This window comes from Poecilia reticulata, chromosome 7, assembly GCF_904066995.2.
Source record: "Poecilia reticulata chromosome 7, P_reticulata-male-v2, whole genome shotgun sequence".
NCBI lineage: Eukaryota > Metazoa > Chordata > Actinopteri > Cyprinodontiformes > Poeciliidae > Poecilia > Poecilia reticulata.
Window position 1 is genome coordinate 4,509,658 of NC_088836.1, and position 17,543 is coordinate 4,527,200.

General features: G+C 34.9%; 1 protein-coding gene across 2 annotated transcripts; it reads right to left on the reverse strand.

The window, feature by feature from the left end:
• Nucleotides 1-179: 179 nt before the first annotated feature.
• LOC103467059 (scavenger receptor cysteine-rich type 1 protein M130) lies at nt 180-16,249 on the reverse strand. Of its 2 annotated transcripts, none has more exons than XM_081608629.1 (19): nt 15,882-16,249; nt 13,322-13,645; nt 13,086-13,193; nt 11,966-12,187; nt 11,700-11,882; nt 11,379-11,536; nt 10,620-10,767; nt 10,208-10,516; nt 8,517-8,819; nt 8,068-8,418; nt 7,601-7,915; nt 7,202-7,516; nt 6,447-6,713; nt 5,001-5,185; nt 4,750-4,852; nt 4,450-4,605; nt 2,436-2,519; nt 2,116-2,289; nt 180-2,034 (listed from the first exon to the last, which is right to left on the reverse strand). In XM_081608629.1, exons 1-19 carry the CDS (start codon nt 16,018-16,020, stop codon nt 1,856-1,858), a joined length of 4,023 nt encoding a protein of 1,340 aa, XP_081464755.1. In that variant the 5' UTR covers nt 16,021-16,249; the 3' UTR covers nt 180-1,855. The 2 variants fall into 2 exon arrangements, with proteins under 2 accessions (XP_081464755.1, XP_081464754.1); XM_081608628.1 differs by having other exon boundaries at nt 2,436-2,522.
• Nucleotides 16,250-17,543: the final 1,294 nt, after the last annotated feature.

The window sequence follows — 17,543 nt, forward strand, 5'->3', positions numbered from 1 at the left end:
ATAAAACAGCTTATTGTGCTGTGTATCAAACTATATAAGGTCTATTACACATACAGTTTGATACTCAACATCTAAGCTGCTTCCAAAGAAAGCTGCAGAATCTGAGGCTCTCCACCCGGTGCCGAAGATTACAGCACAGAAAACCTCTGAGTAAGCACAAAACTGTCCATATGAAGAGCTGAGATGTGCTAAATATGACTTTTATTTCAGTTTATCAGTCAAACAGCTTGCTTACTACAAAGATAAAATATATGAAGCGGATATATTGTATATGAGAAATATAATACGAGTGAGCCTAAAGCCGTCAAAAAAACACATAGCAGGACTACAATACAGATAAAAGTTTACAATGAGTTTTTTTTAAACAAACATAAAATTTTACAACTGTAATTAAAAGCTTGTCTAAAATACAACTTGGAAAAATCTAAGTAATCTTTAAAATAGGAAAAAAAATGACAAAAGGAATTTTATATATATGCTGTTTTTTTTACATACATGTATTTACAGTTGAAATTCAACAAAATATGACCTGCTCCAATAACTTCACTAAAGTACAAGATATAACTGTAACTAACTAACTAACTAACTAACTAACTAACTAACTAACTAACTAACTAACTAACTAACTAACTAACTAACTAACTAACTAACTAATATGGAAGCAGCACTCCTAGCAGTTAGCTAAATATAGCACATTCCCGTACAGTGAGAAGGAACTAGCTAAACTGGCTAGCTGTTTCTTTTTTACAGTCTAATCTCACTGAATGCAGCGAACCTCCAGAACAGGAACAAACTAACAGGGAAGGATTATCAATGAACACCAACGGGTTCTCAGTCTACCTCTCACTCTTCACAGCCAGTATGATAAAGCAGAGAAAACACTGTGACACAATTCTCCACCACTGCTACAGAGGTGGTCAAAACCAGAATAAATAATAAAGAATCTAACATTTCAGTAGCATATTCTCAGTGAAATGTTTAGAAATATCGTAGCATTTATTACAGTAAGTTTATGCAGTTGAGTAAAAATCACACAATAAGAATGTATTAATATTAAGAAAAGATAAATATGTTGTGGGGTAATAGATGTAACTCATGTAAATGCACAATACAATTAAAACATATACTGTTATTCTGTATTACATACTTTATTATTATTTTCTGTTTATCTCATTTTTATTGTTTGTTTTACATTTTACTATTGCTAAAAAGTAAAGCAGTAAGAGAGAGTCTTATGGGCCAGACTAAGACATTTTATTTTTTTTAATCGTCAGAATAAAGTCATAATAATATGAAAATAAAAACACAATGTTATGAGAATAAAATCATTATGAGATAAATGTTTAATGAGTTATGATGCGGTCAGCTAGTCATGCGTTCAGCTCAGCTAGTTCGGTGATGTGTTAAAAGAGGAAATATTTCCTTATTTGTAAAACCAATGCCAAAGCATAACTTCACAAGATGTGCAACATTTTTAATTTTAACTTATTATTTTTGGTGTATAAGTTTTCATAAAATTACTGCTTCATTTCACACTATTAAGACTTTATTCTGGTAATAATAATACTTTATACTGACTTTAAAAACATTTTAGCCTGGCTCTAATACTTTATTGTAAATGAAGCTCTAATGTAAGTTATTAAACTAATCAGTTTCGCAACTTCTGGTACGATATACATAATTTGAAGATACAAAAGTTTCAGTTTGTCTATAATTCTTCCCAGAAATACCTTCAGCTTTACAACATTCTGCATTATTGTTAGTTTTCATGTTAAACTGAAGACAGATTTTTGGGGTCATCCTTTTTGTCTTTGACCAGAATTCTGTTTGATTTGAATTTTCACCCAGTTCAGGCTCACCCGTCCTGAAAAAAGTCTTCATTTTTCTGGAACTGGTCTTTAGGTCCCTCTTCATCGCCATCGGGCGCAGGCTTGGGCCCGTCATGGACTTCAGCCGTGGTTTTGGCGTTCTCAGGGCTGGCATCGATGTCGTCGTAGTTTTCCTGTGAGTCTTCCACTTCGTAGGTCACACCGTCTGTTCAAAGACAAACAGCCAGCGGTCAGCCAGGTGAATTCAGCATATTGAAATGATGATTGAAACTGGATGAAAACTTTCCATCGCTTGGCTTATCAACCCCGTCCTGCAGGTCTTGGTCTTTAGCGGCTCGGACCACGGAGCCCTGAGGTGTGAGAGGCTGAGCCTCGGTCACCTCATCCACGTCGTCGTAGTTGTAGGACCTGTTGCTCTCCACATCTCTCTCCTTCTCCACGTCTGAATCGGATCTGAATCCTACATTAAAAACTCAGAACTCAGAGGAAGCAAAATGTCTGCTGATTGAATATTAATGGCCGTTCATAAGCCACTCATCTTTGTTTCAAAATTTAAAAGATAAATAAATTAAAATCTGTTGAAATGAACTGTTTAGTTGTACTTACTGCCACGATTGAAGCTTCCCATTTCATCTGATTTGTTGACGTCTTCATACTCTCCACTATCCCAGTCTGCTTCTTCCATATCTGCTGCTTTAGAAACAGGTCAGAAATTTACTGATAGATTTTAAAACACTAAAAACGAAAACATAAATGGAAACACCTGTCAGAAGACGCTAACGCCCAAATTGACCACTGAGTTAAAAGTAATCACAGTCCAACGTCAGCAACCTGCTTTCACAAAGTTCCACTGTTGAAAAATTACTCTAAATGTGAAAAAAAAACAATACAAAAAGAAAGTTGACAAAACTAAAAGGCTTCTTTGAACTTTAAAAGAAGGGCACAAACATTGTTTTTGAGAAACACAATAACTGGCCCAAGCAGACGTTAGGCATCATTTTTTAAAAGATGAAAGCAAAATTCTTGTTTTTGGATATAACAAGCACTGAATTTAAGCTATAGTAAAAGCATGTTGCCTAATTCTGAAGAGGAAATACAGCAGCAGCTACATTTCCATCCAATTCTTAGGTGAATTCTTGAGTGAACCTTTAAAGTGTCGCAAAAAAGAGAAACCTTTTTTGTACCTAGGTTCCCTGATTTGGAGCAAATCAACTGATGGGTAATTATGTCAGTTTGCATGTTGTTGTTTTGTCTTAGTAAGAAATGAGATATAAACGTCACAAACTAGAATGAATCACTCAAAAGTTTAGGCCATGAAATTTTTCTGAGTCTCATGACACAGACCCACCTATAGGTGGGTAGAGTTCGCTACATCAGAACTTATTTGGCAAATGCGTTTCCATCTCTACTTTAGCGTCTTAGCACTTTTTCAGAACAGCCAAAAACCACCTCAAACATTTTTACGAGATTGAGAAAGTTATTTCTCAATCTCTGAGAAATAAGAGATTGAGAAATAATCTCAGTCTCTTATTTCTAATAAACAGGTTAATTCATTTTCCATCTCTCAAAATTCTGAGAAGTATTTAATAATTTTCTAATGAAACACTTCAAAATGTGCATTAAAAAAAATGTTGATGGAAACACAATTAATGACTCCAAACACAGCCGTAAGCGAGCAGCGTCTTGGTTTCAGCACAACAAGCCCTGAACTTTAATCTGACAGAAAACCAGGCAGGTGGCATCAAACTGTTGGAGGCAAAGCCGAGAAATGCAGAGTGACTGTGGAGTCTAGTCAAATCATCGGGGACTGGAATAGCTGAGACAGCAGTTTGACACCATGCAACACAGAGGCATAGGAGTTATCAAAAATATTAGCTATGCAACTAAATATAGACCAATTATGACAGAATAAGAAAATAATAGTTATAAAATTACGAAAACAGTAATGAAATTAAGAGAATAAAATCATAATATTACAATAATAATGTTGAATAAAACTAAAATCGTAATAATACAAGAAGTCATAATATTTTGAGATCAAAGTCATGGTATTATGATGATAAAGCCATAATACCACAATAATACAGTCATAGGAGAATAACATCTTAATAATACAAGAATAAAGTCACAATATTTTGGGAATAAACTTTATTCCTGTACGACTATATTATCTTTACTTTCATATTATTACGGCTTTATTCTCGTACTAGTTCAAAATTATTCTCATAATTATGACTCGGCATGACCCTGATACTGATTCACAGGAAAGCTAAATCATCTTCACTTCATCCAGTAAATATTTTATTTTGAAAATAAAGGCCAACTCAGCTGTTTTTGACCAGCCTAGTGTCTGTTGTTACTCACTTTTGAAATAAATTTTATTGTTTTTTCTCTTCAGGTTTTAATTTTAATTGTATGGGCATTATTATCTTTGCATTCACCTGTAAAGAAGGTAAATGCAAATTCTTCGTGAGAAGCATGAAGACAGACTGCCCTCTAGAGGAAACACACCTTTGTCCTCCAATGGTTCAAATTCTGACTTGGGCTCAGACAGAGTTGTTGTTTTAGTGGATAAAAACAACTACTGAGCATTTAGTGGAAATGGTTTCAGAGTACTTACATGGCATCACGGGTTTCCTGTTTCTCCTCTTAATGCGGTATCGCACAAATATCACAATCAATGCAACCAGGATAATAACAATTAGCACTCCAACAATAATAGGAACTGGATCTGTTGGTCCTGCTTGGGGAGGTGGTGCTGATGGCGGCGTGTAACCTGAGATCAGAACAGGAATCAGAAGGAAGGCCATTAGATGTTATTTCCTTTCCTCCATCTCTGCATCCCAACTGAGAAGAAATGTGATGACTGGAATGAAATGCTAAAAGTGACCAGTGAATATTTGTCCTCTGCTGTAGTTACCTTCACACAAAAAGGAAGTAGGATTTTGACAGGTCTCCTTTAAGACACAGTAGCGCAGGTCTTTGTAGGAGCTGCCGCAGTCGAGACTATGTTCCACTTTGGTCTTGTAAAAAAAAAATAAAACTTCAGTTTTATTCTTGTCATTATACTTTTTAAACGTACAAAGATTCTTAATAAGATGAACATTATTTTATGTGAAATAATCAAAGACTCAAATACCTGTCCAAATATTTACAGGCTTGAAGATTTACCTGCTTAATGTCTCTTTTCTGGTTTCCTTTAAATTTACTACAATTTAATTCTTTGCACAGCTTATTTGATAACGCTTCTGGAATGTTAGATCGACACACTTCCACCCTTTTTTCTGAGGTTTTCTGATATTTAATACGTAGCACACCACCACACTTCTCTGTTGTGTCAAAGTTCATGTCAACACCTGCGATTCAAAGAGATATAGTCACATTAAAATAAACTTTTTGGAAACTTAGACATGACAGAAAAAGTAGACTTGAGTTCTGTCTGACAAAAAAGGTTTTAAAAAAAGGGTGACAGAACATGAGTACAGTTGTAAAAAAATCATATTTTTTATTAATATATTAATTTTGAACATGATATGGATGATTCTAACGGCTCGTTTCTGTAGGATACTTAGTGGTTGTAAAGAACTTCTGTAATTAATTACCCACACCTCTGAACAATATGTTAAATATGGCAAAATCAGAGAATTATGTAGAATATGAAGTAATTTATTATTCAGAATATGTCTAGCTTTAGCCAGGACTGATATTCTTCTACTTAGCTTATTCTGTAAATGTTTAATATGAGGTTTCCAACTGATTTTGTCATAAATTATCACATAAAGAAACCTACCCTTTCTAGAGTTACACCCTCTATCTGAACTTGAATTTGTAACAGTTTTTCAAAAACCATGATTTTAGTCTTGTCCAAATTTAGCGATAATTTATTATTGTCAAACCATTTTCTTAAATTACTGATTTCTGAGGCGACTATGGAAAGAAGTTGTTATGGGGTTAGGGTTTCACCAGAGACTACAATGTTTGTGTCATCAGCAAATAACACACATTTTAATACATTAGACACTTTGCTTATGTCGTATATGAAATAAAACTGATTCCAGTACTGACCCTGGGATAAAATCTCACATACAATCTCCAGACAATCAGATTCGATATCTCGCATCTTCACAAACTGTTTTCTTATATAACTCCTCATCCAGTTCAAATCTTCTCCCCAAATTCCATAACGTTCAAATTTTTTAATTAAGATATCATAATTTATTGTGTCAAACGCTTTCTTTGGCTCTATGAATACAACCTACAGCTAATTTCTCACTATCTGTTACATTGGTAATTTCTTCTATTAAGTCAGCTACAGCTAGCGATGTTGATCGATTTGCTCTAAATCCATATTGACTACTGCTAATGACATGTTCTTCTGCAGAGTGTGGCAAAATAATCTGGTTCTTTCCACCAGATAATCTGAACTGAATTTGTTAGTACATAAATATCATAATGATGAATACATTTTCTTTCAGATCTTGCAGCAGGTCATTTAAAATTGACTTTTCCAATGGACTAAGAACACAAAATAAGTATTTCACATGTCATTTAGTACAGAAGTAAGTTCTTAGACAAGAAAAATAAATAAATAAATAAATAGGGTGGATGAACACTTACGGCTGCAGTAGATAGATACGGGCCCTTCGTTGCACGTCCCTTTGGTTCGTTGGCACTGACCAATGAGGTAATTGTGCTTCTCGCAGTGGATGTGGTAGGAAACCTTAGGAGGTTTATCTGCGTTTTTGATCAGATTAGGAATGGCATTACCTTCTCCCCGCTCTTGGCAAACCATGTGTGAATATTCCTCTTTCCAGTGACTGCTGCAGACCGAAACACCATCTATGGACAGTTCTCCACTCGCTGAAAGCTTAACATTTGGTTTACCTGTAAGCAAAAGCAGAAATAGACAAACTGATATTTGTTCTGATTGAAGAGCAGACAGGAAAGTATCAACCTTGTCAACTAAACATCCAGTTCTACAAGTTTAATAAGTAAAAAATACCCTTTGTAATAACTTAGGTTATCTAAAATTTGCTTGATCAGAAATATTGAATGGTGACAAACAAGTAAAAATAGAAGAAATGTGTAAGTAAGCCAATGAGCATTAGCCGTTTAGTTCTTATTAGAAGCAGAGGAAGTATTACAATTGAAGTTTACGCAAAACTGAAGGTGAACTGTAGCTTCAATAGTGACGTTAAAATTTGACTGCAGATTTTTCCTAAAAATAAAATGTAGTTGTTGAAAAACAAAAATGCCATAGAATTTATCTGCAGCCTCTGTTTCCATCATGGTTTATTTTCACAGCTACGTTTCTAACACTGTCAGTGAGGCTGTAATTATTAAAGAATCATCCACCACAAAATAAAGATTACCTTCGCATTCAATGAAGAGTTTTGCTGTTTCATTCTGATCTCGTTGCTGTTTCTGTGTCTCACAATCCCAGATATTTTTAGCATTATTGCATTTAAAAATTCCTTTATACCAATTGTCAGCCTTGATGAGTTCAGTTGTGTTTGTGTATTTCATGTACTTCCCACACTTCATAGCATCACAGATCTTCTGCCCCTCGTCTTGTGTCAAATCTTGACTGGAGACAAATTTTCTTTTGGGCTCAGATTCCTTGTTGGAGTAAACAACCAGGTCTCCTTTACAGACGTCCTCCACTTCCAATGCCAAAGTCTTCCAGTCTAAGACAAACAGGAGTCATATGAGAGCACAGCCAAAAAATCTTCAAACATAAATGTTTTGAAACAAATAAGAATCACACTAACTGGAGCAGCGGAGGCCTCCAAGGTCTGAAGTCTGGCTGTTGCTTCCAGTTGTGACAACTTTACATTCGGCTATTGTGTTTTGTGAACATTCCTGAATTGTGACAACATGATTTACTGTTGGTCTAGGCCCAAAGTAGGCCTTTGTGTCCAGACCGTCGCCGCATTGCAGCTCCGCACAGATGGACTTTTGAGTTTTCTTGTCGTCGAGAGTCTTTTTGCTCACTGGTAACCATTGGCCTTCGTAAGACACCTCAACGTTTCCAGAACATTTGTGACGCTGATTATCCATATCATTAAATCTTGGCTTAACGCTGCCTGAAACAAAACCGGGCATTTTTGTTTCAATTTTGATAAAACAAAAAAATTATATATATATATATATATATATATATATATATATATATATATATATATATATATATATATATATAATTTTATATGTACTTTAAAAAAAAACGAGCCAATACCTTTACAAACAACATAGGCAGGTTTCCTTGATTCTGGATTCCTTATGGATTCTGGATTCCTTATGGATTCTGGATTCCTTGTGGATTCTGGATTCATCTCCATTTTAACAATGCTATACTGCCTCATATTGATGCTATTCTTCATTTTAAATAGACTTTTGAACTTAATTTCACCGCTTGTATCAGGCTTTCTTATGGGTTTTAGAATCTCAGTCCCACAGCCGAGTTCTTTACACAGCTCCTTGGACAGCGTATCTGACCAGTGCTCTCCACTTACATAACCGGTCTCATTTCCTGTAGAAATGCTGACCATTCCCCAGCACTTGTGCTGCAAAGTCACTGTAATATGTCCTGTTGTGGTGTGGAAAAACAAAGAATAAAAGCTTAGTCTTTTTCTAAAAGTTCCACCAAAAAACAAATTCAGTATATGCTTATAGCATTTGGATTACCTTCACATTCCACATAAGCAATAGCTGGATTATTTGAGTTAATTTGTGCTTTGTTGCAGTCAAAGATTGACTTCTGATCAGATGAGCAGCTAAATGACTCGTTCCACAAGCGTTTCTTGTCTCCGGGAGCGCTCTGGTTGATTCTTATCGCGTTCTCACAGTGCATCTGCTGGCACACTTTGTTGGCTAACTCTTTGTTCCATGTTTCGCTTGACCCTGAGAGATAATAGAGTTCTTCTTTGTACTCGATCGCCACATTGCCAGAACATGATTGGGGTCCATCCAGAAATAGCAACTTGTTTTCTGTGCAAAACAAAGACAAGAGCCGTGAAGGAGGTGCTGCTGCAGCTTTTTCCAGGTCAAACCTTGCAAATATTTAACTGAAATTGCCTTTGGTTAAAACTAATCATTTGATTAGCTTCCTCAAATGAAAACACGTTTCTCATCATGTCAATTAAATTATAGTTTCTTTTAAAGGAGCATTATTATGTATTTTCCATAGAAATTATAAAAATGTTTCATATATCAACTTTAAAATCTCATGCTCTTTCTGAAACTCCGCCTTTAGGAAGTCGTCACAACATCCGTCCTTTATTTATCCTTTAACAATGTTTATATCAGAGTGACACTGAGCTCAGCAGACACAGCTCCACCAGGTGTTTGCTAATAGGTGCTGGCTAGTCTGAAGGAGCTGAGTGGGGGAGTCGCAGGGAAGGACTCCTCTGTGAGGCGTCTGACCCGCATGTCAAAGGCAGAGCTAGGTCCACCCAGACGTTTTGCACAGCTGGATGGTTGTCATGAAAGAATAACATGCATGAAAGAATCAAAGTAATGCTGCAGTTATGTTTTTGATGAGGAAATATAATTATGGCATGATATGAAGGTCAATTTAAAATAATACTGCTCCTTTAATTGCAATCCCAATATGTCGTAAAGAAACACCTGTACATTATATCTAGGTAACAGTGCATTTAATAAAGGTGTTAAAAAGTTCAACCTTTGTCACACAAATATTCTAATAATAACAGTAATCAAAATATTTTTCTCACTTAAACTAATACTTTGGATTCAGTTTCACAGTTGAGTTTGTTTTAGAAAACTTTAGCTTGTTGGTAACCTGGATTAGATATTCCACTCTACTCTGGATATCAAAGGGGAGGGGTGGGTACGAGAGTGATTGACAGCACTAAGACCCTCCTCTTGGTTTCTGGTGTAGTATTACAATTAGCACTGGGAGAAGGAAGAGAATTATCTGTCTCCTGTTATACTGTCACCATATACTGATAATGTTTACAATTATGTAAAAAACATTTTTTGTAAAAGTTACATACTACAGTTTTAAAGAGATATTGGACTATTTTGTCTGGTAAATTGGATGAATGAAGTAACTACAACTCTGATCAAATAATCGATGTTATTGTAAAAGTTAAAAAATAATCAAGAATTGAAAATATCAGCAGTGGTGCCAGAGTAGAATTTGAAATGGGCCCCATAAGTTAAATTAAACTGGGGTTCAAATGGCCCCTTGGTTATTTTCACACACATGCACAGTTGTATCTTTTTCTTTCTGCATCGTTTCTGTAAATATTTCACATTCTATTGTTACTACCAGAAACATCTGGGAATGTTTCTGGTAGTAAAAGTGTTAAAGTGTTAAAATAACAAACAGAAAAAGGGGGGGGGGAACTCACCATTGCAAATTAGCAGCACTGCTTTCTCATTCCTATTTTGATTGTTGGTCTTAGTGGCTGTACAGTCAGTCAGGTTTTTATCAGCCTGTTTACAGCTGAAGGTCAGCATTTCACCAGTTCCCTGGCTGAATTCATCAGAATCGGATTTGTTTATTCCGTCATCCCCACAGTCCAACTGCTTGCAGGCGCGTTTTGTATAACTGCCATCCCAGTTTTCTTTACTGACCCTTTTCCACTGGCCTTCATCCTTAACTTCCAATCTACCAGCACACTTTCCAGGGCCATCCTGCAGTCTGACCTCTTGACTACCTGAAACCAAGAGGAAAACAGAAGGTTAAAGCACTGAAAACCGTCTTTAGACAGCCAGAGATGTCACTGAGTTGCTTCAAAGCTTTCTGATCTTCAGTCCCACCTTGACAGACAACGTAGGGAGCAGATGTGCACACTTGACTGCGATGTTCGGCTCTGCAGTACCACAGGGAGGACTCACTGCCTGTGCACTTCACATGGTTCATTATTCCATCTTCTATGTTTATGGTTTTCAACTCCTTCTTAATCACCTGAAAGAAATGTAATGACAACTTTCAGGTGCTTTTAATAAACAGAAAAGACAAAGACGCTGATTGTTTCAAAACACAAAAGAATGACATGTAATGAAGAGAATAATCTTTCAAAGAATATGTTGACTCTGCTGATGCTTAAATGAACAGAGATGGCTTAGAAAAGTCATATTCAACGACAATAACACTTTTTAGGGTTTTTATTAAGCCTTAAAAATCCTGATTAAACAAATAATTTAACCTACTTATGTCATGTTTTTTTAGAAAATGGCCTGTCACATTTATTAATACCCTTCTCAGTATTCAGTGCTAGTTTTCACTGATATCCAGACAAATCATCTGGATAGCAAAGACTAATCTGCTAAATACAGGAGAAATATAAGACCTCAAGTATTTGAAGGTCTTGATGTTGATCAGATTCTCTATCAGGTTTAAGTTTGGACTCTTCCTGAGTTGCTCTAAAGCATTATTGGTTTCAGTTGAAAGGAATGTGCTGAACACAACCTAATATCACGATCAACCTTAATCTATCAGGGTTATGAATATGTTTGGGCTTCACTGTATCAATCAAAATGATGACAGAGGCCAGCAAGTAAACCATGAAGACTCACCTTCCCACAATTCAGTTCTTTGCAGACCATTTCAGATTCTTTCTCAGTCCAGTCATCACCACAAACATGATTTTTATGATTATTCTTTTGTATTTTGACGTAACCATAACACTTGGTTTCTCTGTCTTTGTCATCTGTCAGAACGACTTTCACTTTTTCTGTGTTTAGAGAGAAAAAGAAATTAAAAAAGGAAAAAAAAGAAATAAGTGCAAAATGCAGCTCTTATAATTTATTATTTTCAACAAATACATAAATGAACAGGAAGGGAACTGATCACAAAATCACAAATAAAACTACTTTGCTAAATATTAACTGGTTTACCTGTGCAGTGCACTTGGTTGTTTGTGTCGTTCTGTTGAGAGGCACCGCAGTGCAGTTTCTTACACAAGTCAGGAATCGTTTCATTTGTGGGGTTTTTCCACTTGCCTTCCTCCTCCTCCTCCTCTTGCAGTTGCCCAGAGCAAACATTTGAAGTGTTTCCTATCAGCTGCAATCTTTTGTGGTCTGAAAACAAGTCAAAGGATTTACAGCCACTTCAGTCTCACAACAGTTGCCCAGAAGTGTGCCCATCACACAGTGTTTGTTACCTGTACAACTGACCGCTGCAGGCAAACTGCATTTTGAGGGATGTGATTCTATGCACTGCCACAGATGTTCAATGTTCTGAATGCCTGCACACTTTATTTTTTTGAATGCCCCCTGAGGCGAACGCATGAATTCTTTAGTCCTCATCCACTGAGATGTCACCTTTTTTCCGGTCTCCCCACAGCCAGGAATGCTTTTGCACAAAAGTGCGACATCATCTTCTTCTGCATTCATGAAAATAATTATAGAAAGAAGGAAAAGTTCAAAAGTGATTCATTTCTGAGTGATCATAAAGCATTAGTTTAAGAGCAAGGCTGCCAGAGCAGAAGAAGAGTGCAAAGAAAATATTCAAAACACAAAATCCCTGAGAAGCTTCGTCACATCTGTCAAAAACTCCTCTGCAAAAACGTCAGGAAAATGTTAAACTGATAGCTGCACTTTTTTTCTCCAAATGTAAAAATTATTAAGATGTGTTTGAAATGACAACGTTGTCTTTGATATAAATTATAAAAGAAAATACATACTGAAGTAATTTCACTTGAACTTTTCATGATGTTCTTGTTGCTTCTGATCAAAGAAACATTTATACTTGTAAACATAAAAGTGTGTATTTTGTTTTGGGCAGCGTTGGGGTTTGGTTGTTCCCTTTTGAACCTTTGTCGGTCATTTCATGCCCAATTCTCTTGAATGGCGAGTCAGTTAGTTTAATCCTGGGATTAAACTAACTGTTTAATCCTGGGATTTTAATCCTGGGATTAAACAAACTTTCATGCTCACAGGGATAACTATTTACTCAGAGTATGACTTATACGACTTCAACAAATAATATCTAAGAAAAATAGGCCACTCAGAGTTATCAAAAGTGATGTTGGTGGGAAAAAAAAATCACTTATGGCAAAAAAATAAATAAAAAAATAACTTAGGCCATTATTTTAGAAAGGTGACGATACGTCAGATCTTATGTGAGTCATTCAATGATGTGAATCGGAATAAAAATAAATGATAATAACTTTCTCCACAGCGTAACAGACCCAGACCCTCTCACTCAAAACAAGTCAATTTTTCCTTTGAACTCTTTTACAGAATCATGTTTTACTGTGAGGATCTGAGGTGAGCTCTTACCAAACCCCTCATTGCAGATGTAACCAGTTTCATTCTTGTCAGGTGACTGAATTGTGTACTTGACCGCTCCTTCACACTCATGTTGTTCCAAGTGGAACCTGATATTATCTAAAAAAAAAAAAGGTTGAAAACACTTTCAGCATTTTGAAACAGAATATTGGACTTTGGTTGGTTATGTTGTTACTAATACATGTTGTTGGTTATGTTGTTGTTCATGTGAATTATCAAAGACTTACATGAACATGTGACCTTTTTCACCGTGGGCTTTCTGTAAAAGCTGATGTTTGGACCGGGCCAACCGTCACAGTCCCACAGACTTCTTTCGTTCCCTTTGCAATCCAGTTCATTCAGCCAGACTGGGCTGCTGTAGGACCTGTACACGCTTGAGTTTCTCACTGGTCGTCCACAGTGAGTGGTTCTGCACACCACTTCATCAGTTATTTTGTTCCAATTTTTATCTCCAACGTAGCCTATTTCGTTGTCGTAATAAACCTCCACATGTCCTTCACAGGGGTTAGCGTCATTTTCGTTCCGTAGGATGATCTTCCCTTGTTTTGCATCTGGTTTAAGAATGAGAGGTTCATGAAGCAGAAAAGCATTTTTCTGAGAGAGGCAGCATCACACATCAGCATCATGTTCAAAACCAATCTTTGTTTTGCACCAGTCAAAAGTTTTCACCTGTCTGCAAGTCAAGTCAGAATAGTAGGACTGTTTAAACACGGCCAGGGTTTTTCTGACAGGGTTCACATGTTCTCATGCATGTGAGGGTTCTGTCTGGGCCGCCCATTGCAAACTTTCAGTCAAAATGTATTAGTAAACAATCTAAATATTTAGTTAGCAAGCTAAATATTTAGCTTCAAACTAAATTTTTAATTCAGAGCTAAATATTGAGGTAATATACAAATTATTGGAAGTGGACTACCAAAATAAAAGCTGGCTTTTGGTGAGACCGAATCACTTCACGTCACGTTTTTATCATTGTTTCTTCTCCTCTCGACTTGTACAATATTTCATCTTAAAACTAAAGACGTTTCACTGGCAATGCAGACATTTACCGACATGTGGACATGATGCAGCAGTGACTCAGCCTCAGCACTGCAGCAGGAGAAGTTCACAACATCCAGCTTTTATTTTGACAGCTCACTTCTTTTTATTGGCAAGTGACTTGGCTAAATAGATAAATATTTAGATTGGAGTTAAAAAGTTAGGTTACTCATTAAATACTTAGCTTGAAGTGACGGTAACTAACTATTTAGTTTTATCTTACTAAATATGTAGTTTGAAGGTCTCAAGGTAATAATCTATCTTTCTAACAAAATATTTTGTTTGAAGCAAAAAAAATTAATTTGAATATTGAATATTATTCATTAAGAAAAGGGACTCTGTACATAAGTTTGAATTTATTTTGTACTATCTGTAATATGCACAGTCAGAAATTATACATACATGCTTCAAGATGTATACAGAGCTCAGATAAGAATTTATTTGTTATTTTTTTCAAAGATTTCATTGGCTCTAGTGGCCTGTATTTGAGATTAGCTTAACAGGAAAGTGGGCAATGAGAGAGTGGGAGACATGTAGCAAAAGTCATCAGGCCGGGAATCGAACCGGCGACAGCCAGATCGAGTACTCAGGCCTCCATATGTGAGTGGTAACCACAGCGCCCCGATAACATTTCTTCTCAAATGTCCCTCAGAATTGACTTTTTGTAACCAATATTTTTCTTCCACAATTCAGGCTGAATATTTGAGCTCACTTCTTGACAGAAGATCTAAAATTGAACCAAATATTCATATTTGATGTATGTATATATTTGAATACTGACTTGTTCAAATGCATCAATAAATGCCCACAATTTAATGATGGGGCCCATCAGGATCTAAACGAATCTAAACTTCTGCTTATGACGGAACATGTTTTAATATCAACTGAAATAATAAAAATGAATTTAAAAAACTCAGTTATTTAACAGTTAGCTCATAATGTTGAAAACTACTAAATAAAGAATATCTGTATAAGTTCAAACACAGAAAAGTACTTGTTGCCTTAATACTGCCATATTATTAAGTAATAATAATATTGTATATTGTTTTTTAAAAAATGTAGTTTTATTAAAAAAAAGGAAAATAGCAACAAATAATGTTGCGTGTAAAGTCCAAACATTAGAACTTTTCTTGTTAATTGTAGAATGATCAAACAAAATCTGCAGATGTTTAATAATGTGGTTAAAACATTTATATTTAATAAACATTTTTACTTTCATAAATGTGAGAGATAATATTCTAATGTAATGAAAACCTCAACTGAAAGTGACAAAGGAAAAAAAGTACTGTAAAAAAAAAAAAAAGACAGCCAAATAAGAAGTATGGTATGTAGTTTCCAGTGGAAATATCTTAATACACTTGAAATAAGACAAAACTAACTCATAAATAACTTTCCAATAATTCCTTAATGAAAACGTATTAGCCCCACTGGCAGATTATTTCACTTATAACAAGACATTTTTCCAATGTTAGAAGTGAAATAAACTGCCAAAGGAACTAGTACTTTTTCATCAATATTAAGGAATTATTGACTTAAAATAAACTTTCCAGCATCTTGCTGGTAAGTTACTTGTAAGTCAGTTTTGTCTCATTTCAAGTGTACCATGACATCTGTTCTAGAAACCAGACCAAAAATACTTGGTGAGATTCTGAGTTTTTGCAGTGTGATATGAAAATAAATATTCTCTTGCAAATTCAGGATCAAGTGTAACGTCTGTCACAAATGAAAAGTAAAAATAGAATCGTAACTCACCTGCTGAGTTCACCGGCCCGAAGTGAGCGAAGGTGTAGAGGAGCAGAAGGAGGAACCACATCGTCGCCACGGCGCAAAGCGACTGAGGTCTGATGATGATCTGCTCCACTTTATACTGACGAGGAAACGCCGCCAACATGCCTGTGAGCAGCAGACGGCCCTCCTTTTAACACTTAGATGCAGCTTGGAAGAAAAACGTAAATTTTTCTTTTAGTTGTTGTTTTTTCACAAAAACGTGCAGACAAATTTAACATAACTCAAATGTCATATAATGTATACAAACTCTAAATGTCAACCATAACTTTGTGATGATAAATGACTTGAGACGTGAGAATGTGAAGAATCCAGGCCCAGAAGACCCTATAAAGATTTAACAAAGTCAGGTAATAAATTCAAAACATAGACACAGATCATTTATTAACATTTATGAAAATAATACAAACAGACATCACATTAATGGACAGATACAGAGTTGTAATTTATTGAACTACTAACTTTTTTTAAAAATTATAATTGTTTTTGTTCTGCAGCTAGCAACAGTTTTGCTATTTGTGTAAGACTAAACAATATAGATTTATTATTACTTTTATGCACTAATTCATTGTTTTAGACTCAAATTATGGATTATTGGAAATAAAGCAAAAGCAGTTTTCGTCTTGTATTCAAAAGAAGCATGAATATATAAAAAGTCTGTCTGTTTTTGTCTAAATAAACATTGCATGTGCGATTAAATTAAGATATTGATATTTATGATATGAAAGAGATGCGAATTATGAACTTATGAACCATAAAATAAAAATCTTTTTTTGGGGGTATCTGGAAAAACAACAGGTAAGAACTAAACCTTAAAAACCGACATAACATTAAAGTTAAGATTATTTAATTATTCATATTTGTTTCACCACAATCAAAATGCAACATAACACGTGTAAAACATTTCATTTAACCTGACAAATTCAGATTCATGAAAAAAAAATTATAAGGAACAATCAAAATATTATTCCAAAATTCATTTTGGAATATTTTATAAGTTTTAATATATATATATATATATATATATATATATATATATATATATATATATATATATATATATATATATATATATATATATATATATATGTTAAATGTCTAAAAAATAATATTTTATAACATAAGTTACATGTCATAAAAAATAAAATGTCTGTTGTGACACCCATTTATTATGTTCTGTGTCTCATTCTTGTCATTTTAATGTAAACCTCCTCATTTGTCTGCTTGTTTGGTTATTTTATTTTTATTGATTTTCCTCCTTCTGTTATCGGGTTAATTATTTTGGAGATCAATACCCCTACTTGATTTTTGTCAGTTTGTAATGTTTATTGTATACACACTAATTGGTGAATAAAAAATATTGAAAAAAAAAACAATATTAATACATTAACCCATCAACTTAATATTTTATTGTGATTGTATTTAAAATAAACCTGTGATCTTTTGATGATGGTTTAATCAATTAGGTAACTTTTTTTATGAAACCTTTTCTTTGTTAATAAAATGATAATTATTCGTAGTTCACGTCTGCCAGTTGGTATTTATTTCATGGTTTTCTGTGATATTCCTGACACCAGACAAACGTCCGTTTTAAAGCCTGAAGACGTTTCAGCAGAGCAGTGGAAGCCG